This window comes from Anguilla anguilla, chromosome 2, assembly GCF_013347855.1.
Source record: "Anguilla anguilla isolate fAngAng1 chromosome 2, fAngAng1.pri, whole genome shotgun sequence".
Lineage (NCBI taxonomy): Eukaryota > Metazoa > Chordata > Actinopteri > Anguilliformes > Anguillidae > Anguilla > Anguilla anguilla.
Window position 1 is genome coordinate 14,657,605 of NC_049202.1, and position 22,250 is coordinate 14,679,854.

The following is a 22,250-nucleotide window of genomic DNA, read 5'->3' on the forward strand; positions in this document are numbered from 1 at the left end:
AACTAGCTTTCGAAAAATAAAGCCTGGCAAGAGTGTTATCTGGAAAAACTGACTTGACCAGACTAATGCGTCATGGTGTATCTGATAGGATTACAGTATCTGTCTTTTGTTCCATATTTGTTGCACCGTTTCTTAGCAACTTCCTCAACAGCAGCTGTCTGAATGGTTTTCAGTGTAGGTTTCTTCATGGATGGCACCTTTGTGTCAGCATAAAGCCGAACCACTGGACATACGGTAGAACCAAGCAGCTCCCGGTATGCATATGTAGAAACAGTACAGGCGAGGGAGTCTGACATGAACTCATTGCGAAGGCCTGAGGATACTGTCAATCTCTTCTTGCAACATGAATACATTTAGTCAAATGTAAGTCAGTTAAATACTGGATGTCTTTACCTGTGGTGCCCTACATTTTCATTCTCAGGCTGTAGCCAAGGCTACACCCACTAGGCCATCAGCCCACATTCCACTTCAGGGTAGAGGCTGTGAACTATGGATTACAAGCAAAGAATATACATATAATGCAATTACCTCTTATTCATGCTAAATAATGTTTATGGGGAGGGGGGGCGGTATTTTGGTAGAAATCAGATTCTGGTTTTCCCTCCATATACTTTGATGATTGTGGCAGTTATGTCTGCAGAAACATTAGTGTGAATTGTCTGGCCTTTTGTTTTCACAGCTTTCCTTTCACATAGCTTTCCATGCTTATGCAAGGATGGGCAATTACATGATGAGTTACATGACCCACACTGCTGTTAAATGCTGACTTTGTCTCCATAAATAACTGAACATAGGATACTTTCTTGTGGGTTATTGATTCTTTGAAGATATACTGTGACACTGTGCTTACAGTAAAGTCACAAGGGAATCACAGGGACACCTTCTCCTTCATTTTTCCACTCATTCATTCTGGAGCCTATGTGCTTACAGAAGGGATACTGACATAGATATATGTACTACCATGAGTAAGATTTTAGCATGTTACAGAATAGCTCACATTACCAATACTTCTTGATATGCCTATAAGTCATAAATGCATATACTGTATATTGTGAAGACATTGAATCTGATGTGCTGTAGACTGAGTGACACAACTGAGCTGACGGGTAGGGATCTTCTTTACCTGCCATAGAGTGGCTCTCATGTTTCTAGTGATATGGCTCAGGTTGTTCATAGCAATACTTGGGAGAGATACAGTTACAGTCTCTGATGTTCTCTTTCACCCACCTACATAATTGCATAATGAGAAATGCCTTTGAGGGCAATGGCCATTTCAAGTCCAGACAGATACCATGTTCTGATTTTTGGTTGACTTTGGGAATAACTGTCTTGATTACTTCTTTCGGGTGACAGATTGCTGTTACCCAACACAGCACATGGCTATTGCTTGGAATAAAAACATTTTAAAAAATATAGAGTATTTTAGGAGCTAGTTGAAATCAATCTTTCAACATGAATTGTTTAATAACGTTATGTTGGGAGAAGGTGTAATGTAACAGGGTAATTTATGTCATTTCTGTGAATGAGAACATCAAAGTATACCCTAAGTCAGTAGTTTAGTTTGAATACAGAATGTAGTGGAATAGCCCCCAAAATTACAACGAAATATAGCGTAACTTTATATTGTGCTCACTTAATATAAATTTCAATCAAGTGTTTCATAACCTTGGGAATATAAGGTCCAAGTCCTCTCCCAGAAAAAAAATTTGATTTTAGGACTTGATTTATTACAGTGCTATGCATTTTGGTATATTCACACTCTCAAAATGAAGCCGGAAACATATATTTTTTAAAACTGGAGTATATCTCTTTTTTTAAACACCCTCAAAGAGTTTGGGAACAGTCTGGGAATGATTAACAACACATCATGTCCCTGATTGAGTCCAGTTATGCTACAGTTTTACTGGTGTTCAATCCAACTGTTGATATCTCGAACAAGTATTATTAATGGACTATTTTATTTGTGTGAACAAACAGCTCAATTCCAACAGCGATTCAGTGAAAACACTTTTTCGCCCCTGCCATGAGTCTTTACTGGCCCGACCTCGCAATGCACAGACAGGAGGATGTGTCTGGATGATCTTTTGCCTTGTGTTATGGGTCCACTCCCGGTGGAATCCTGGGAGATTTTTTTGAAGATGACCGCAGCCGTGAGTTTGCCCCCCACAAGGCTTCTCTGCAGGAGAAAAGGGTCTTTTGTTGAGCTTTGTTGTTCTCAGTCTCCGGCTAGGGGGACGCAATTGCCTCAGCAGCACCTATGGTAGACGCAGCACCAGTTTTGTGGCCCAGCTCACTGGCAAAGCAGGACCCAGTGATCAGCAACTCTAAAAGTCATAATTAGAAACAACTTAGGCCACAAGGAAACAGTCCCAATCATTGATCAAGAAAACTAGATCAATTGATAAAATGTTATATTTAACCTTTTCTATGATGATAAAATGTCATATTTAAAGTTTTCTATGAAGCTGCTCACAGTAAATAATTATTTTTTAGCAGTTGTATGGTGTGTTAGTTCTGTTTGATGTCAAGGATACAAAGAATGAGCCTTCTCACAACGCCCCCTGGAGGAGCTTCTTGATATAGTCAGGCTTTGATATTAAATCCTTAGAATAATATGGCCCAAAGCTGTTAAAGGAGATCATGTACTGAAAAAACATAGAAAGCCTCAGAGGATGAATAAATATACTATTCTGAGGAAACAGAGGATGGGTAAAGATATCATAATGACTATGTTATAATCCCTCCATGTTTCTATTGGTCGACCTTTCTAAGGTGCTAATATTATTAAAATGTGGTCTGAGTCGTTTTTCATATTGTATTGGATTTGCATGGATTGAATTTCAAACAACCCTTTCACAAACACCTGTTCCAACAAAAAGGAGTGTTGGTATAGACACTGACAGTTAATACATTGGGAAACACAAACAGTGACCAGAATGGTAGATGTGCATGTTCTTCTCTGATCCTACCAAAACGTTGTAGCAGCTAAAACATATATTCAATGAATGAGCTTATTTTTTCTGCTAAAGCATGAAACAACAGCTGTTTAAGAGGGACTTGGGACTATTACCAAAAGTAAACATGTACTCAGAACACTAAAAACAGATATTTGCATTTTTTTAGGAGGTTTGGTATTGATTCCATGAAGAGGGGGAAACATATGTACTGTGTATCTGAACAGAATGCTCTGCGCCCTTGAATTTGATAGGCTGGGTTCATGTGGACATTTGTTTAAAGGTGCGGAGACGTGAAACTGTCAAGCAGACTGCTGGACTCCAGCGAAGTAATTTGCTGTCATGTGCTGATCAAATCTGTTTACATTCTACCCCTAAAGACATCAGAAAACATTGCAGCAGTATGCAGATCTGCACTGGGTAGCTCCTATGCCAACCATTTAGCAGAGTCCGTGCTTCCCACTGTCATGAGCATCTACCTCAGCAAATTCACATATGGAGCCTTTACACACTCAAACAAATGGTCAGTGTTGGTTTTTAAAAAAAAGTGTTAGCAAAAAATAATACAATTGTACAAGTAATTTAAACTTGGTTTTGCAGTACGTAGGCATACACACAGTATGTACATATGTAAATATTTAGTATATATACACATAGGGCTGACCTCCATTACAACAAGTGTCTGTCTATTATCTACTTCCCCCTTTAGTGCAAATAAGACTCAGTTTCCTTCTGGCTTCTGACCAGGAGCCAGTGTGTGTTGACTGCTGAAAGCTGGCCCATGGCACCGGCTCAGAGCTCTTCACACAAACCAGACAGTCGGTGACAGCCTGTTTGCAGAAGACCACAAAGGGCTACGCTAACATCACCTGGGTTTAAGAAGTGTGTAAAAACAAAGGTTGGTACATTAGGTCCCAAAACATTTCAAAGGAAGCTGTGATCAGCAAAACCTTTGTCTTCTTTCAGCTTCAGCAAATGTACATTATTTACCCTGTACTACATTTGTATCACTATACATGCTCAGTTCCGATGATTTATACTAAATATATGCATTAAACAGAACAATCATGGACAAGCAATACACAATTTAAATGAATGTTTATTTCAATCAGAACATGCCATATTTGCCTTATTTGTGGGATGAAGAAGCTTGGGACTACTGGGAGCAAAAAATAAGTGGTAAATGCAAAGTCAGACATCTGAGAAGCCTGGCAGGATGGCAAAATTACAGAACCCCTTGGTGTAATGAATTCTGGCACAAATGCACTATCAATAAAATGCAATGCTGCCACCTATGGACACATGATAGATTTACATTAAATTCTGGTCTAAAAGTCATGTTATTGCCTGTGAAACAGACTATTCTGACCCTGCTTTTGACTCTTTCACATTTGGTTTGGTTTGCCACCCTTTGATAAAGCTCTTTTTCTTCATAATCATGTATTTTAACTTATACCTGTTTATAGAGGAGACAACAATTGACCACAGTAACAAGCTGCATCATAGGTCATTGATTTAGGACTACAGCTTCCATGTGTCACTTCACCTCTTTAAGGGGCCTGTATTTCCTCATTGCAATAGTTGGAATGAAAGCCAGCAGTAACTAAGACCATGTTTGAAAACTATTACACTAAGAGCCACTTTTACACAAACACAAATTAAGCTTAGTCCTGGAGTAAACTTGAGTTTTGTATGGAGAATATCCGTTAAAAACGTAATTTAGTTTAGGACTAGGCTTAATCTGTGTCTGTGAAACTGGCCCCAGATGATCAATAGTTTTATGTAGTAACAGTCCGTAACAACGTGCCTTCATTTCCCATAATATTTGAGAAAGGCGCTGGATGTTTGTGCGTCTGTGCGATAGCATTACCAGCTGTGGCTTTAACGAGTCTGTTGGCTAAATTGTAACATTTTCCATTGAAATTACACCGATTTGATGGTTTGATAAGCCACAGTTAAATAAAAAAACGTTTTCTTCTAAAGAAATAAAATTCTTCCTGATAGCCTTATTTACATTACTTTATAGCAAGACGCCTGTTTTCCCCCAAAACTCGTGTTGTTGACATCGTTTTCCTTTATTATGGATACATTTTGCTGAGGTTTTGGCAAAGACAGGGTTTTGGCTTCTGTTCTGTTGTACAGGGAATACATCACTTCGGCTTGGAATTTTCGTGCACACTGGCAACCCAGCTATGCGACCGCTGTGTATTGTGGGACAAGTGGAGATATATCAATGATGGCTGCTTCCATTTCGGGTTACACTTTCAGTTCTGTGTGTTATCACAGCGCCAACAGCAATTCTGATCACGTAAGTATGCTAAAACGGTCAGCAGAAACAGTGCAGTCTATCAGCACAATAGGTTTTCTCTAGTTTCAGCATGTCATTGCCTGTCATGGTCCGACGAGTATCAAGTTTCCTCAGGCTAGCTAGCTACTTAGGGTCATTTTCCTGTATCGGGTTCATAGTCATTCTATTATTCTCAGACTTTAGGATAAAACCCACGATGTCCATGGTCAGGTTGTTAGTTACGCATAGGTAGTGGGGTGAAGGATTCTAGCTTGGCATCAAGATCAAGCAACCATTGTATTGTGTCGGGTGACAAAATGACCAGCCTCAGCGCTAGCTGGCTTGCTACCTTGGGTTGAATTCAGACAGCCAAGTCTAGTGTACTGAGTAGTTCATGCTTATTACTGCTAACGTTAGCTGGTTTCCAGATACTTCGCTAATGATGGCTGTTGCTATCTCGCTGGTTTACAGATACACACCATTATATTTACTGCAAAAGTATTTGCATGTGCGTTTGAAATTGCACACAGATTGTTGGCTAACTTCAAATTTGTCGATCGTGTTTATCTGGTTGTTCTTGTCATGATTTGTATGGTCTGCATTCTTTGCATAGTTCTGTTGACATTTTGACAATCGGCTAACTACCATTAGCTGGTAGGCTAGCTTGTTGATTTTACTATGCAATGACCTGTAATCATTTTCCTGCTGTTTCGGACTTTTTTAGGTAACTAGTTGCTGAAAGTTGGCTTGTAACTTTAAGTGCACCCATTTAACGTTAACGTTAACTAGCGAGCTAGTATTTGTGTTGTAAAACAAGATGTTGCCTAAACCTGTGATTGTTAACATAAATGATGCGTTCTGTGTGTTTTATGCTTTTTTCTATGTTATGTTCAAATCAATGCACACACAAATACAGATTGTTATTTATCCATTCATTCTAATTCTTATGTAATCAAATATAGTTACATGATAAATATAATTAAACATTTTGCTATGATAAACTTGCATTATTTGTTTATTTATTTATTTATTTATTTATTTATTTATTTATTTTCTCTCGTGTTACTGCGCCAGATTGATGTCTCATACAAGATTGGTGCATCTGAATCACAGACTGATGTCATTAACCAAATTATGTTTCTTTTTCTTTTTTATAGGAAGGTTTTCTTTTTGGAGAAGTAAGGCAAGAGGAGAGTTTCAGCATTAGTGATTCTCAGATTAGCAGTACTGAGTTTCTGCACGTAGTAGGTAAGATCTTGCACTCAGACCTCCATTTGTGTGAAAAAAATCTGCACAGATGATATAGCAAATCCTATTAGACTATCCAAGCCTAAGAGGAGCAGGCCAGGCATTGTCTACTTTTTTTCTGTCCAGTTGTGTTTTATCTTTTCAGACATGCACTAGACATTGTACAGAGTTATTTTTAATACATAATGAAAAATGATATGTGTTACATAAGCGCTAATTTGATAATGTCCGTAGTAAAAGCTGCTGATTTGATTTTTCCATGTCAGTCAAGTAAATTTGATAGAATTACATTGAATTTATTCTGTAAAAATGCACTCACTTGTGGGCAGTTATCCAGAAGATGGTCATTTTTGACAGACCTGAGCTCATTATTACCTTTTTTTTTTTTTCGTGTTGTACAACAACCGACTGAGGCTAGGGTTCATGATTTATGCGTTGCAAAGAATTTTTGAGGGAAAATGTTGGCTGGCTTGCTAGAAGGAACAGCAGCTCTGCTGAATATTACGTTGCGGTTTTGGGACAGTAGGTTAATACTGCAATCTGAAAGATGTCTGTGAATGTTATGTCCAGAGCCAAGTTCCAGGTAAGTGCAGCTGAGACTGAAGTGAGTTTACAACTGCACTGCAGTTGCACAATTACATAATTGCATAAATGCAGTATTAGAAAATTGAATAGTCTTTGTTTCTGGTGTGTTCCAGTCATGTTTCTGTCTGAACATGTGTTCATTTTCTCTTATTTGATTTGTGAAGTAGCCTTAGAAGTTAAAGCTAGTCGGGCAAAGACAACTGATGATTTGCGCATTCACAAAGTCATTTTGCTAGCATGGAATTTTATATGTTGGTGATTTGTATGTGCTTTATGTGCTTTTCTTCTCTGCAAAAGTGTTGTGTTTCACATTTTGTGTTTTTCTGAAAACACTGAAAGACAAACATTCTTTTGTGGTGTAATATTTGTCTCCCAGTTATACTTATTGATTTTACCAAATTGCAAAAGAAGCTTGCAACCATAAGAATCCTGGCATAATCAAACGCCTAATTTTTTGGGGGCAGTGTTTGTATTATCAACATTACTGTTGAATGTTAGAGGTGGAAAGTCCAGGGGTCAGAAAGTAAAAAGTCCTGCCATGTTTTTCTTCCACCCATCAACTCGGCCAACTGGTTTCACTAATTAGTTTTACCTCCTGGCTCAAGAATAGTTCTAATTGGTAAAGCCAGGTGATTGGAACAAAATACTGGGGAAGACTTTTACTTTCTGAACCTGGATTTTCCACCTCTGCGAAATATTGACATGACATTGTCAGTCCATTTTAACTGAGTGATACTGAGTGACTTTAAGCATTTGTCAGCCAAAACTGGGATAGCCACAATGTTATTGTGTATCCGTAGATTTAGGCTAGTTTCTCATTTCAGCCACATCTGGAAAAGAGGCATGTTCTGGGCTGTTGATTGATTTGATGGGATATTTTGTCCCGTAGAGGCCCTGTTGTTGCTGATGTGCAGAAAGATGTATTTTTAAAACCTGTCATGCCATGAATGCTGGCAGCATGCCTGTTTTTAAATAGGCTTACAGTCCCCATCAGACACTTAACTACACTGAAATCGCTTGTAGCTGTCACTCTCCTTGAATGAAGAGTGCGATAAATGTCAACAATCTGCAGTGTATCTTCCATAAAAGGGAATCCAAATATATGGAGCTCTTATAATTTGTTTTTGTAAGACACTGTTGATATTTTAATGTTTTGGTGTTCCAAAAAGAAACTCTTGAGCACAGCAGATTTGTGTCCCAAATGAAAAATATTAATTAATTAGCTATTTAAACAGCATGCATTGAGTCAGAGTTAATGAGGCATATTTTATTCCCCATTGGTGTTGAAAGTTCAGTTTGGGTGGTTTTTGTACCTGGCAACTCTGCAGAAATACTGCTTCCCTTGGCAGTCTTCCACTAATACATATTCAGTATTTGAGCTGATAATGCAAAGGTTAAAGTCGTAATGAGAATAAACCAGACCTTTTTTACATAACGGTGCCTTTAATACCAGTAAATTTCCCTCCATCCCTGATGGGTGACATTTAGCATTAATTTAAAGAGGAAGTGTATTGTAAAAGAATATAATTTCCCATGTTTAAAACAGCATTAGACAAGAACTTTTAATATAGGGAAGTTGTGACGTGTATAGAACCAGAAGTGTAGGATGTGTAATGAATTTACTTTTGTAACTCTTTCCCTATAGACGTCCATAATCATGAACCTTGTGCACAACTGTTTAGGTAAGAATCCTTTTCTTCTGTGGAGGCATTAATTCATTGGCCATGTTCATTTTATCATACCAATTAATCAAGTATTGGATTGGTGGTTGAAAAGGGTTTCACCACAAATTCAGGTATGGAGTCTGTTTATATTAATTTTGTTGCGTTTTAGTCCGTTTTATATTTGGCTTAGTTTGTGCTTGAAAATCTCTTAAAACTTCTGTAGTCACGGGAAAGAAAATGCTAGTCCCACTTTCCTTTCGAAATCTTTTGTTTCAGTTTTTACGACTTCGCAGGCAAAGTCAACGAGGATAACCTTAGCAGAATTCTCAAAGAAAGGAGAAAAGTAAGTCCCTTTTTCCCCCGGGCTAGAGGTCGATGGCTCGTTTTTCTCCTGTTTGGTGTCGGAGCCTGCTAGCATGTCGCTAGCCCCGCGGCGCCTGTTCTGAGTGAATGCGCTCGTTGCCGCAGAACGTCATCGGCTGGTACCGCTGCAGACGAAACACGCAGCAGCAGATGTCCTTCAGGGAGCAGATTATCCACAAGCAGCTGAGCCACGTCCTGGGCATGCCCGACCTCGTCTTCCTCCTCTTCGGCTTCATCTCCACCGCCAACAGCTCCACGCACGCGCTGGAGTACGTGCTCTTCAGGCCAAACAGGAGGTTAGGCGTGACGTCCAAACCCCCCCCCCCCCCCCCCCCCCCCCCCCCATTCACTGCTCACCGTGGTGGGGGGGTGTTCTTTCCCCCCCCGCACGGTCAGTTAAATTATGTGTTTATTCAAGCTGTCACACAAGCTGTGTGGGGCCAGTTTGACCATCATCTGATTTCCGGGCTGAATGTCCTTGGTATTCCATGTCAGAGACTGAGGCGAATATTCATTCAGCTTCTAAAGGCTGAATTTAAATTGGCTGTGAAAGGCCATGGAATCTCACCATTTCGTCTGTCGAAGAAGTGTACTGATGTATTTTAGGAGTGTATTATGGGGGGTAGCTGATCCGTAGGCAGATCAGATTAGCATCCTCTGTCAGTAGCTATCAACACCCTGTCCCCTCCCAACCACAGGCCTGCTAAGTCAGCATCTCCACCACTACCAGACATTCCATTATCTGTGTCTCCGGTCAGGCTTAGTCCGTGCTAGTTGAGCCCAGCGTTTCCATGGTTAAGCCCTGGATCCACTTACAAGCAGCCTCCCACTTGTCACCGCTTCCCCGCACCTCTCTGGCAGTGTAGCTTTACCAATAAACCTTTCGGTTTGCCTGCATTCCTCGTGGCACAACTGTGACTGTCAATAACAGGTGCCCAGCAGGGAGGCCTTTGCCTTTGACTCTGTCTCTCAGAAACTGAAATGGTAGCATGGTGGGAGGGAGCAAGGGTGCGAGAGAGGGAGAGCAGGGGGAAGCTGTTGGAAGTTTAACTGTAGGGATTAAAGGCTTGGGTGCATTGCTTGCACTGCTGACCGAGTGTCCCCAAGTATCCGGCTTGCGATGGGAGGGGCTGAACGATGTGACAGACAGGCTAGGGCAGGAGCTAACCAGACCCGGGACCTCAAGGCAAGTGCGAGAGGCCGGCGGTACTGGAAACTGATCTGCCCCCTGCTACTCTATGCAGCATCTGATTGTAAAAGAGACCGTGCTGCTAAGTTTGGATATGCAGGCCGTATGGCCCGTATCAGGCTGTGAAACTTGTCCTCACAGCAGGTGTTTTCTTTTGCACCCAGTTTCCAGAGTAGCTGCTTGAAGGGTCATTTTAACAATGTTCAGATGCTTGTAGATTTGTTAATCGGTGATTTGTTGGTTGCCTGCACGTTTAGTACACGTTTACCAGATTTGCACAAGATCCTTTATTATGCCTGAGATTGTTGCTGTCTTGAAATTGCAGTCTTTTCAGACAATTGTTTAAATATAGATTCAATGTGTAATATTGAGGGCTTGCAGACTGCCAATGTCAGCAGGACACAGGGTTGTTGGAGAGATGGTACAGGCCTACAGATATCACTGAAAAAATTGGCTTTAAAAGGTGTTTGAAAATATTAATGCAAAATGTAAAAGAAGGATTTATTGTGCAGAAACAATAGACAAAACATTTCAGAATAATGTACACATACCTAGTGCTGTTATATATAGCACACCCGGATTAGTGACAAAGGAAACAGTTCATACGATAACTGTTAAAAGATCGGTGAAGTATTGCTCATTTTCATGAACATCTTGTTAAGCCACTCGCTATGTGAATCTTTAGTGGTGCCTGATCATTGTCCCTCACCAGCAGGCATAACCAGCGGATATCTCTTACCATCCCTAACCTGGGGAACACCAGCCAGCAGGAGTACAAGGTGTCGTCTGTCCCAAATACCTCTCAGAACTATGCCACGGTCATCAAGGAACAAGGGTGAGCCAAAATAATTAGGAATAAAAACATAACAACAAAACAAAAAACAGCAGCCTGTTGTTCCTGTGGAGAACAGTGTCTTCTCCATGGAGTCTCAACAGGACGTCCGCTTTTAAAATGGAGGGTAGAGATGGCCACTGCAGGAGGTGAAGTGCGGAGAAATGTGTCCGTGTCTGGCAGAGGCAGGTGGCCAGCGTCCACGAGTGCTGTGGAGGTGCCCCCCCCCCCTCCACCTCATGTGCTGCAGCCCCCCACCCCGGCCAAGCTGCCTGGCCTCGTGCCATATGCAGCCATGTCTCAGAGGGATTTATGCCCACGAGAGGCTTAGTGAAGATCACTTGCTCCTGCTTGGACAGGAAATGAATGAGCTTGCTCCTGGGTCAATTTCAGTTTAAGGAGAGCGTGTCGCACAAAGTCTTTTGTTTCTTCTAATTAACAGTATATCTGTGTGTTTGATGTCTATCTGTTAATTAACTGTTGATTTCCCTATTGTGTCTGCTCCCACTTACCTAGACTGTTACACTGATGATGACTACTATATAAGCGAAGGACGCAAGGGGTAGATTTATTTAAAAACTGAGCTTATAGTAGTAGGTTGCACAGTTATCTAGCTATGTTTCATACCATTGGAGAGCTGACAATGGGGACTCTTCTACAGTGTTGCATCACTGTCACTAAGTGAAGTAAGTGTCCTCATTCAGAAATGACTGTGAATGTTGCAGGGCTGAGTTCTTCGACAGGGATGGAGTGATTAAGAGTATTAGGACAATCTTCCAGGTCTACAATGCGCTACAAGAGAAGGTTCAAGTAAGTTATGCATTATTAGCATAACTGTCAAGTACATGATGATGTGAATTCTTTCTCAGACCACAATTTGCATAGCAGTAAATACATTTTTGTTATTCTGTGTCATTTACACAGATGAGTAAGAAGCAAATATTGGATTTGTTTAAAATGATTTCTTGATTTCCATGATATTCTGTTTTGTCAAGATGTGGCGGAATGTAACCTTGTCATGTTACCGTGTAAATTTTCCATTTATGTTGGCCATTTCCCTGTTCTGTTTGCTACATGGTTCAAAAACCACACTGTCACAATCTTGAGAATGACCTTTCGGTAAATCTCTCCCGTTGCAGGCTGTGTGCGGAGAGGTTGAACAGAGTGAACGAGTGAAGGAGAAAGTCCAGGAAGAAGTGAACAGACTGAAACAGCAGATTTCTCTCAGGAAACACAAGAGTGCGGAAGAGGACAGGAGTAAGTGTCCATACCTCACCGTTCCTTCTCGCTCTACAGGTTTTTTTCACCAGCGTGACGTTATCAAGATGAAACGGTTGAGTCCGCTGGCTCTTGAACCTCTTCACCCGACCCTTTTTTTTTTTTTTCCTGCTCAGTGCTCAGGGCTGACCTTGTCCTCTTGCCGTTGCTTGTTCAGGGCTACAGGAAGCAGTTGCAGCAGCAGTCACAGCCACGGGGGCGAACCCGATTTCGTCAGAGGACTCGGACCCCGCCCTCCTCTCTAGGGTGGTCTTCCACGGCCCCGCCCCGGAGCGGCCCGGCCCGCAGAGGCCCAGCACCTCGGACACTCCTCCCCCGTACTCGGACCTGGCCCCCCGGGACCCCCTGGTAGCGCCGTCCCCCGAGCCCGGCGCGGCGCTCTTGCCTCGGCCCCAGGCGGTGGGTTCCTCCGGGTACCCCGCCCCCGGCCACGCCTTCGGCGGCGTGGGACACCCCGGGAACGGAGACGGGTCCAGGAACGACTTCCTGGACAGGCAGGCCGCCGGGCAGGAGGACGACGAAGAGGAGGAGGACGACGAGGACGATGACGACGAAGAAGGGGACAGCAGCGAGTACGAGAACCTGGTCGTGGAGCCCTCGGAGCTGCCCGACAGCAGGGCGCTATCGCTGCCCCAGGGCCTGAGACCAGAGGCCGACGCCCGCAGCTCCCAGGCCTCCCAGAGCTGAGCACTGCTGAGGGGTCTGCCTCAAACTGAGCCTGAAAAATCTGAACATCATAAAAGCAAGGAGGGAAGGGTGGCTCTTTATCAGTGTAAGCCCTGACAGTAAAACTCCTACACAGATGGTTCTGCAGTTTTCTTGGGGGTTTTTTTTTTTTTTTTGGGTCTTGATTTTAACCAGACACGATGGGGTTCAAATACGGAGGACTCTTCCCAGGGGAACCTGTTCGGTGCTTCCCTTTGGAATGGAGATTTCTGTTCCCTGTTCAGAGGAGAACATACTTTCCATAATCTATAATGCACATATGTTATGGATTACTGGATGAGTAAGTGGGGGCGTTTGGTGCCACGATTTGCTTTGGTCAGGTCATAGCAACGAGAAGCGCCTGGACTCCCGCTCATCGTTTCTGGTTCAGTCTGTCAGATATCTAAATGGTTTGGATAGTCGACTTGTTCCATTACCTCTTGCACTGTTTTGCCTTGTTATCATATCCATCTAAAGGAAAGGGTAAATTATGTTTTATGTGGCCTTCAGAGTTTTCTTTGAGCCAATTTAGTGGTTAGCTTTGTGTTTGTTTCCAACCTGACCGTGGTAAGCAAAGATTATAATTGCTTTAGCTTGCACGTTTGTCTACCACACCTTTTTACCTTTTAATTGTCAAGTTTTCTTACTCCAGAGGTTGCCTGTGACTTTGAGCATAACTACATAATGCTACAATAAGGGGTGCTTTCTTTCCTCTCAGATCAGTGTAACATAATATTATGACAGTGTCAATTTCTTATGCTTTAATACCACTAACATTGTATACCCTTCAGTGCACTTAAACTGAAATTCCCCCCAAGGTTAGTTGTGCCACGGGCTTTTGGACCAACACAGCTTTCACTCTTGTGCAACCTTCAGGGCTTACAAAACAAGAACTGTACTAGCAAGAAGATGCTTTCTGAAGTTAAATCGTTAAATGTGTGATAAACGCGAGAGCACATAGAAAATGCATATCTCCCCAGATTGTATAATTGCCACTTCAACTGTGAACTGCAACTACTGATACTGCATTAGTGGTTACATAGGATGGGGAGTTCTGCTTTGTAAGCACAGAAGAGAAACTCTTTACAGATAGGCTGCTGTGCTATGGTATTGTAATCAACAGACCTCATAGACTCCAGTCAGTGCTCAGACTTGCACTGACCCCCCGATTCTGTGCCTTCTGTGTGCAGCAGGACCATTAAGCATGGACGAGGTCAGACACACAGAATACAGCCATAGTGAAGAGGCTATATGCACAATGCACAAAGAGAGAAATGTTGTGCCTGCTGCTGTGGGCCTGAATTCAGCAGGGGTGCTAGCATAGGTGAAAAACAGTAGCTTTGGTTCATTTTTTCCTGTTTAGTGCAGAATGCCTCCCTTAATGCTGTTCTGTTAAGGCCAGTATTATGAAGCCAGGGTATTATGGCCCAATTATGTGACTAATCCTTGGGGTTTTCGGTACTGCAGCACTGAAGAGTTTGGATACTCGGAAAAAGTATGCTGTTCAAGTTTTGCTCCTAAATGCATATTAATTCTACAATGCATCGTGAATACTTTCACACAGGCCGTGCATAAACTTGATCTTGGCTGTGATAATCGTTTCGGTAAAACCTTTTAAAATTCAGAACAGCAGTAGAAGGCACAACAAGAGGTGTGAGCAGGTACTCAGTGTGGTTAGAGAACCTGCTTTACTGTCAAGCACAAATCCAGTGAAAATGCAGTCAACCATTTACTCTGAACATCCGCAACAACAGCTCGAGATGGGTCAGATGCTGGAAGAATTGGTGCGGGAATACTTTATAGACGTTCACTTAAGACGGATTTGTATATAAAAGGTAATAAAGGAAATGTTTATTTGGTTTGCAGTCACCTGTGTTCATTTCCCACTGTTTTTATAAAATGTCCTGACAATATTTGATGATCTGTGAAGGCTTTTGAATCATTGTCTCTTTGTGATACACCCCAATTTTGTTAAAAGCATATACTGGTGTGCCTTTAAGCTGAATATTAATTAAATTAGAAATCATCTGTATAGCCAGTTAAAGAATAAGCTATAATTTATATATATACAGTACAAGCTAAAAGTATTAGCCACTTGTTGTTTAAAAAAAATTGGTAGAGAAGAATTCAGTTAATTTATGAGTATTTATTGAATAACAAAACTATTTCCAGTTCTCCCTGCAATAACAAAGAGATGAGTTTTACTTAAAACAATCTTAGATGTGACTTCTCAAAATAGCCTCCTCTGGCAATTAAACAAATTATTGAAAGTATATCCAATCATTTTGCGAAGTGGGACATGGCAGGATGGGAGGGAGGTGGAGGGATAGTTAAACTGACCAAAATCTTATCTACCATAAGTTTTCTTTTTAAAAGCACAGGTAGCCCAATACCATCGGCCTGTAGTGTAAGTGAAATGGGCAGTTGCCCATCAGCTGTAGTGTGTACTGAACACTGCCCCTGGAAATCTTAAGCTTTTTTTGCAATTCATCACTGGGAATAACCTTCATGCCACAATTATTTTTACCACACATTGAAGCTTAACTCCTTTGCCATATTTCTTTCATATTTTACTCAATTTAATTACCCCTCCATTTCCAACTTTGATTGGATAGACTTCCAATAATTTGTTTAATTGTAATTAAAGCCAAAAGAGACTATTTTGAGGGAAGTTGTTTTTAAGGTTATTTCTGAAGTAAAATTTTTTCTCTTCAAAATTCAAGTTTGTGATGCACATACACACACAATCTGCTCTTTCTTCACATGGCAGCAGTCTTAAACATAAAATTCTACAAACAGTTTTCTTCTTCAGAGTCAGTGTTGCCGAGTTTGTGTTGCAACGCTCTCAGAGTTGTGTCCCTCGATTTTTCTGTCTGGCTCTTCATATAATCCTGCACGGATCTCCACAGAGCTCGGATGTTCCCCTCCCCAAACCCAGATGCCCCTCTTCGCTCGATGAGCTCCAAGAAAAAAGTATCCTCCGCAAAGATGGGCTTGGTGAATATCTGGAGCAGGTGCCTGTGAAAAGGAGTGAGAATAAGAGGTGTGAGGCGCATAACGAAATCCCGTATTCAGGGCAGGCAAAAATACAAATGTCTGATTCTGTGAATATGGACATGCATGTAGCCTAGCCACGGTACTGCAGATCTTGTTATTGCTCGGTGCAGCAATATCAGTTTTTGATACAGTACACAGAGCAGTTTGCGGAGTCATCAAACATGGTAAAAGTGCACATCACAGGAGCTTATAGCAACATGACTACTCATTTGCACAAAGTAGCTTTTGGGGCCATTTTGTACGAAGGCAATAGCATGAAATATGCATTGGCACTTAAAATTCAGGAGTAATGGTTAAAATTTTGGGTGGAGTCCACAAAATTATTACAGTATCATAGCTCTTGTATTGTAACCTGGCAACCAATAAGCATGAAGTAGAGGGTGGTCATGTTCAATAGAGAATGTATACAGCAGCGAAAGACACACCTATTCTTTTTAGCAGACGCAAGACCACAGGGGGGGCCTGAAGAGTCCTGGTGTAGGTCAGCATCCAGGAGGATCCCATACTGAGACAACTCCTCAGGGTCATGACCAGCATCCACTATCTCCTGCTGCTTTCCCACCTGAAACCATAAAATGGGACAAGGCAACAGGGAGTCAAAATGGATATCTGCTTATTCATATCTGTTGTAGGAATGATACTGTAGACAGCTGATGGTTGGATGGATGCGTATACTGACAGCGAAAATATTCAGCCTTTCACGGCCTTAACTTCTGACCAACACCTCATACATTACACAGAGACATTAATCAATCAGCAGTTTCCACTCAAGAGTATAGGACACACCCGTTTCGTTATGCTAAAGATCCAATTGTATTGTGGTGGGCACAGCAACATCTATAGAATTGCATAGATATACAGTAAGCTCCATAATGTTTGGAGCAAAGACATATGTTTTTGGTTTGGCTCTGTAATCCGCAATTTAAAATTTGTAATTAAACACATGTGGTTAAAGTGCACATTCTCTGCTTTTATTTAAACATTTTTTTTTAATACATTTCGGGTTCAACATGAAGAAATTACAGCACTTTTTATCAATAGTGCCCCCATTTCAGGGCATCATAACGTTTGGGAGAAATGGTGTAACAGGTGTTTTTGATAAGTCAGGTATGTTCAATTGCTTCCTTAGTGCAAGTATAAGAGAGCCTTCAGTATCTAGCTGCGATTTCAACATTTTGATTGCCTTTGGAGTCTGTTGTTGGCATGTGTCAACATGAGGACCACAGTTGTGCCAATGAATTTCAAGGAAGCCATTCTGAGGCTGAGAAATAAGAAAAGAACTATCAGATACATAGGCCAAACCTTAGGCTAGCCAAAATCAACTGTTTGGAATATCATTAAGAAGAAAGAGGGCACTAGCGAGCTTGTGAATTGTTTGATTATAAATGAAAAATTGTGGGGTACAGAGCAAAATCAAGAAAAAAAAATATGTCTTTGTCCAAAATATTATGGAGCTCATTGTACAGTTTGTGTAGGTGTCACTGTTCATACAGACTACTCATGAGCTGATTGTTAGTTTTCAATAAGCAACATTACATTTCAGATATTTTAGTCCTCAGAAATCTTACACAGATGACAGCATTTTCACCCATACTTATATTTGCCAGAAATTAATAGGAAAATTATATATTATCCATTTATAGGCTAACTCTTGACAATGCATCCTTTCTTCTTTATTTAATAATGAAAATTTAAAAAGAAGAGTGTAAAGCTGACCTCAGTGTAGTAGGCAGGAGGAGGACTGAAGAACTCCACTCCAGCCTGTGCCAGACTGTGTGCTGTGGAGATAATGTCCTGGGTGTACAGGCCAATGTGCTGAATCCCAGCCCCCTTGTGGTTCTCCAAGAAGCTGTCCACCTGGTTTCTTCCTAAATAACCACACATGGTGCCACATATCATGTCAATGGAGCATCATCTCAGGGAAAACTGTGATCCCAAAAACAAAAACCTGGAGACACTGGTCTGTGTTGATTTAGCAGCATGTTTTGTTATGATTTACTGAAAGAAGGTATTGTGATATTCAAGCAATCATTGTTCCTGACTTAATACTCTAATCTTTACCCAAAGGAAATGATATGCAACAGTACTTTATCAAACTGTACTTTATCAAAATATAACACAAAACACCTGTGTGTGGATTACCTTGCTCAGGCAGTGATTCTGCAATAACAAACTTGCAGTCTGGCTCCTTGCCTTTAAAGGGGAGCATCACCCCCAATTCACTGCACTTCCAGTATTCCATGGCTGTCAGTCGCAGACCAATGCTATTCTCGTTGAGAACAAACCCTTCATTTACATCCTCGTCCCTGTTCAGAGACCAGAACACTAAGAACTTGAAAACACACATTCATCTATGCATAACCCGAGTAAATGATAAATATGATATTATTATTATACATTTACCATTCAACCACTTCATTATTAATACACTGTTGCAGACTTCACTATGACAGTATAAATACAAGGAATTCTTACCTGTCAATGAAAAACCTTTGAAAGCCAAAGTACTTCTCGTACCACCCCATGACATCAGGCGTACCTCTCCTGGGACAGGCATATGTTATGTGATCAAAGTGAGTAATCTCACTCGGTGCCAATTCATCGACACGTGCGCCGTTCTTTGTCACATTTTCAAACCCAGGCAAGAATGTCCCCTGGTACTGAGTCTTGTCAATTAGCGTGTGACATACATTCCCCACAATTGATTTCAATATCGAATATGAAACAATTCCTTTCTCATCCCGCACAGTTGTCGGGGGCACCAGGAAATCGCACCCTTGGTTGCGGAGAGCATTAAACGTCTTCTCCACATCCTCCACTTCAAAACAAACGTTACTTACAGTATCCACGGAGTAATTAGGATGAACATCGTAAAGGAAATTGCATTCAGTATTCGTATTTTTCCGGTCGCCAAATCTAAAAGGGGGACAGCATATCTCATTCAATCCTTGACTTGAAGTGTGATGTCCCTTACGCGCGACCACATCTTCAAAACCGAGAAAAGGATTACTTAATCTTTCATTCACGATGAAAACTGCTGATCCATTCCTGAAGGCGAACTGGCTTGATTTCTCATTTAGCCTCGCAGCGAATAAATTAAATTTGAACTTGGAGACAAGGTCATACGCTATTTTATCCACGTTTCTAACGTGGAGGGCAATATGGTGTAACCGGCATATAGCTGCCATTTTTTGTGACGTAAAAGTGTAGGCGGTCTATGAATGCGGAATTTACGTACAAGCAGCCGTGAGCTACATAAGACCAGTGCGCAGCCAGTAGACTTCTTCAGGTCATTTCAAGCGGCAAAAACCATGTATATATGTCTATGGCCAAAACCACTCACTTCCTCGTGTAATTGCAAAAACGTTGGATCTGCAAAACCTGCATTAATTTGTTTCATTGCAGATGTCCTTTGGACGTCCCTTATTGGATACTGCTATCACATGATTGTGACCAAATTGTCAGTTTTGCACATGTCCACGTAACTTACTGGTATCGTATATAGCTTTCTTAGCTATGAAGGCTCTGTGGTTTTCTTCATCATCTAGACAGTTAGCAGCTAGCCACACTTTGTTGCTAAATGTATTTCTCCTCACGAAATAGCTTTAAAGCTAGGTGAGTAGCTGTTCAAATGTTGGGCTATTGATATTATCTGTTGTCACAGTAATTGCAGTTTCCTATCTAACATTAGTCATAACCCCCACTGTATTGATGCACTGCCAGCTTCTTTTTTTGCGCTAAGCTACAGGCCTTTCTACCGTCCACTTGCTTTAGCTAACTACTCAGCTTACCGTGCTTTAGCCAGCAGGCCAATGATGAGTAGGCCTAATAATGTCCAACACAGATCCTACATGAATAAGCACATAGTTACACATGCTTAACCTTGTATCCAGTAAAGGGGGCAATACATCCAAATGACAACTGGTTGAGTATGAAAATTATGTGAATCATATGCTATGACCTTTGCAATCACCAGATCTCAACCCAGTTGAACACTTAAGGGAGATAGGAGATTTTGGACCAGCGTGTTAGACAGCGCTCACCAGTCCCGCCATCAAAACACCAAATGGAATATCTTTTGGAAGAATGGTATTCCATCCCTCAAGTAGAGTTCCAGAGACATGTAGAATCTATGCCCAGGCGCATTGAAGCTGTTCTGGCGGCTCGTGGTGGCCCAACACCTTACTAAGACACTTTATGTTGGTTTTTCCTTTGATTTGTCACCCGTTTGTATGTAGGCTATTGTTCACGTGATAAACTTACCAGTTGCCAATGACCACCCGAACGCAAACACCTAGTTTATACGACTTGGTCACATTATTTTTCTGACCTTATGAGACTGACCAAATGCAGAATATGGTTGCACAATTGAGACATGAAGTTGCAATTCAGCCAGTTTTTTTTTTTTTTTCTGTGGCAGAAACGGGCTTCCATACCAAACCGAATGTATAGATTACCAAGAATACGGATTTCCACATTGAGATTTTTTTTCACCAAGGGTGCCAAATAGTGCACACGGACTGCAAAACTGAGTTTCGCTCAATTTTTTTGATCCGGAAGTCTCAAAAACAAATCTGAAGGGAATGATGACACGACTTCTGAGGCCCAGGGAAAGCCAACAGGTTGCGTCACAGTGACTTTGTCCATATTTTTTCTGCATGGGTATTGACAACTCAACTGTGGCTAATTATTATCTGAACATCATAGTATATACCTGACAAGTGTATCTGGCTGGTTATGTATATTTGACAGTATATGTATAACACGTCAAATCCAGTCTAAAATTTTGTGCAGCTCATATCTGCTTAACCTGTTTTATTTGCTGTAATAGATCTCTTATAGCATTTCTGCTACATTCCATTCTACCGCTACTTTACACCAGGCCGGCCAGTGGAGGATGGGCTCCTCCTCTATAGCTGGGTTCTCCCCGAGATTTCTTCTCATCGGGGAGTTGTTTCTTGCAACCGTTTGAGGGATTTCTCCCCACTGGGAGTTTATTATTATTATTATTATTTATTTATTTATTTATTTATTTTTTTTACCTCATGTGCTTGCTATTTAGATGTTCGGGCCTGGTGTTTGCTGTTTACTTTTTTTTTTTTTTTTGCTCTACTTCTTGCCTTGCAATTCTGTCAAGCGTCTTTGTAACAGTTCTCTATAAAATGTGCTCTACAGATAAAAATTGATGTTGCCACAAAAGCTCATCAAGTAGGCTGCAAACACGCCTTGCAGACACAAAATAATCCTGAGGGAAATATTGTGCCAAGAAAGACAACCGTTCACTGTTGTGCACAGACAAATACCTTCAAGACTACTTCATTCATAATTAAGACATTAATCGAATGCAAGGTATTTAATATATTATTATCATTATCATCATCATCACATCCTTACAGCATTTTGACATATGTGCATCAAAAGCATTAGCCCACCACATTGCGCACTAAATTGCCTGTAAAGAAGCCATCAGTTGCATGTCATGGAATAGAATAAAAAAGGGATTCTTTTCCTCAGTATGAGCTGAAGCCAAAATTTTGATCGATCGAGATCTTAGCCTGCCATTTAATTAGCCTACACATCCAATTTTGACTTGAATCCAGTAGATCACAATTTATATCCAGTTAAGTATTTTTCCAAATGAACACTTCTAGCAAGCTACTATGCATATAAAAATAGCAACCAATTATATTTTGATGATGATTTTGAGAAATAAATAAATCAGCTAATAGTATGACATGCTAATAGTATGACAGCTAATTTATAACATTGTTTTACCGCAGATTCACTACTGCAGCAGTTTTTGGCGGTGACATCATCCTGTCACTACTGAAAACATTCAGAAGAGCCAGTACTGGGGGTTATGAAACTATCGCCATTCTGGCTCTGGAATGGACACGGCAATGGGAAGTGTGAATTCTCCGTCAGAGCCAAAATGGGAATAAACGGCTTCAGCTTCACTTTTCCTCTGCGGACAGCGTTCTCTAATAGCAACGAAAGACGTAGCCTCTGATAGGCCTATAACAAGAGCAGTCATAGATAGCCAATCTATTTTGTGGACGGAGCCCGGTGGTGTGTGACGTTGTAGCCC

The 22,250-nt window shown here is 41.2% G+C and overlaps 2 protein-coding genes across 4 annotated transcripts; one reads left to right on the forward strand and one right to left on the reverse strand.

Moving 5' to 3' along the window:
* Nucleotides 1-5,033: 5,033 nt before the first annotated feature.
* Nucleotides 5,034-14,970, forward strand: LOC118221238 (BRISC complex subunit Abraxas 2-like). Of its 3 annotated transcripts, none has more exons than XM_035406116.1 (9): nucleotides 5,034-5,262; nucleotides 6,399-6,489; nucleotides 8,720-8,756; nucleotides 9,015-9,081; nucleotides 9,207-9,397; nucleotides 11,006-11,125; nucleotides 11,848-11,932; nucleotides 12,262-12,379; nucleotides 12,558-14,970. In XM_035406116.1, exons 1-9 carry the CDS (start codon nucleotides 5,188-5,190, stop codon nucleotides 13,085-13,087), a joined length of 1,314 nt encoding a protein of 437 aa, XP_035262007.1. In that variant the 5' UTR covers nucleotides 5,034-5,187; the 3' UTR covers nucleotides 13,088-14,970. The 3 variants fall into 3 exon arrangements, with proteins under 3 accessions (XP_035262007.1, XP_035262006.1, XP_035262009.1); XM_035406115.1 differs by having other exon boundaries at nucleotides 5,036-5,262; nucleotides 11,003-11,125; XM_035406118.1 differs by having other exon boundaries at nucleotides 5,212-5,262; nucleotides 9,032-9,081; nucleotides 11,003-11,125.
* Nucleotides 14,971-15,231: 261 nt separating this feature from the next.
* On the reverse strand, nucleotides 15,232-19,477 carry LOC118221237 (4-hydroxyphenylpyruvate dioxygenase-like protein). The gene is made up of 5 exons (XM_035406114.1): nucleotides 18,638-19,477; nucleotides 18,305-18,468; nucleotides 17,879-18,030; nucleotides 16,588-16,724; nucleotides 15,232-16,123 (listed from the first exon to the last, which is right to left on the reverse strand). Exons 1-5 carry the CDS (start codon nucleotides 19,348-19,350, stop codon nucleotides 15,895-15,897), a joined length of 1,395 nt encoding a protein of 464 aa, XP_035262005.1. The 5' UTR covers nucleotides 19,351-19,477; the 3' UTR covers nucleotides 15,232-15,894.
* Between the last annotated feature and the right edge of the window lie 2,773 nt (nucleotides 19,478-22,250).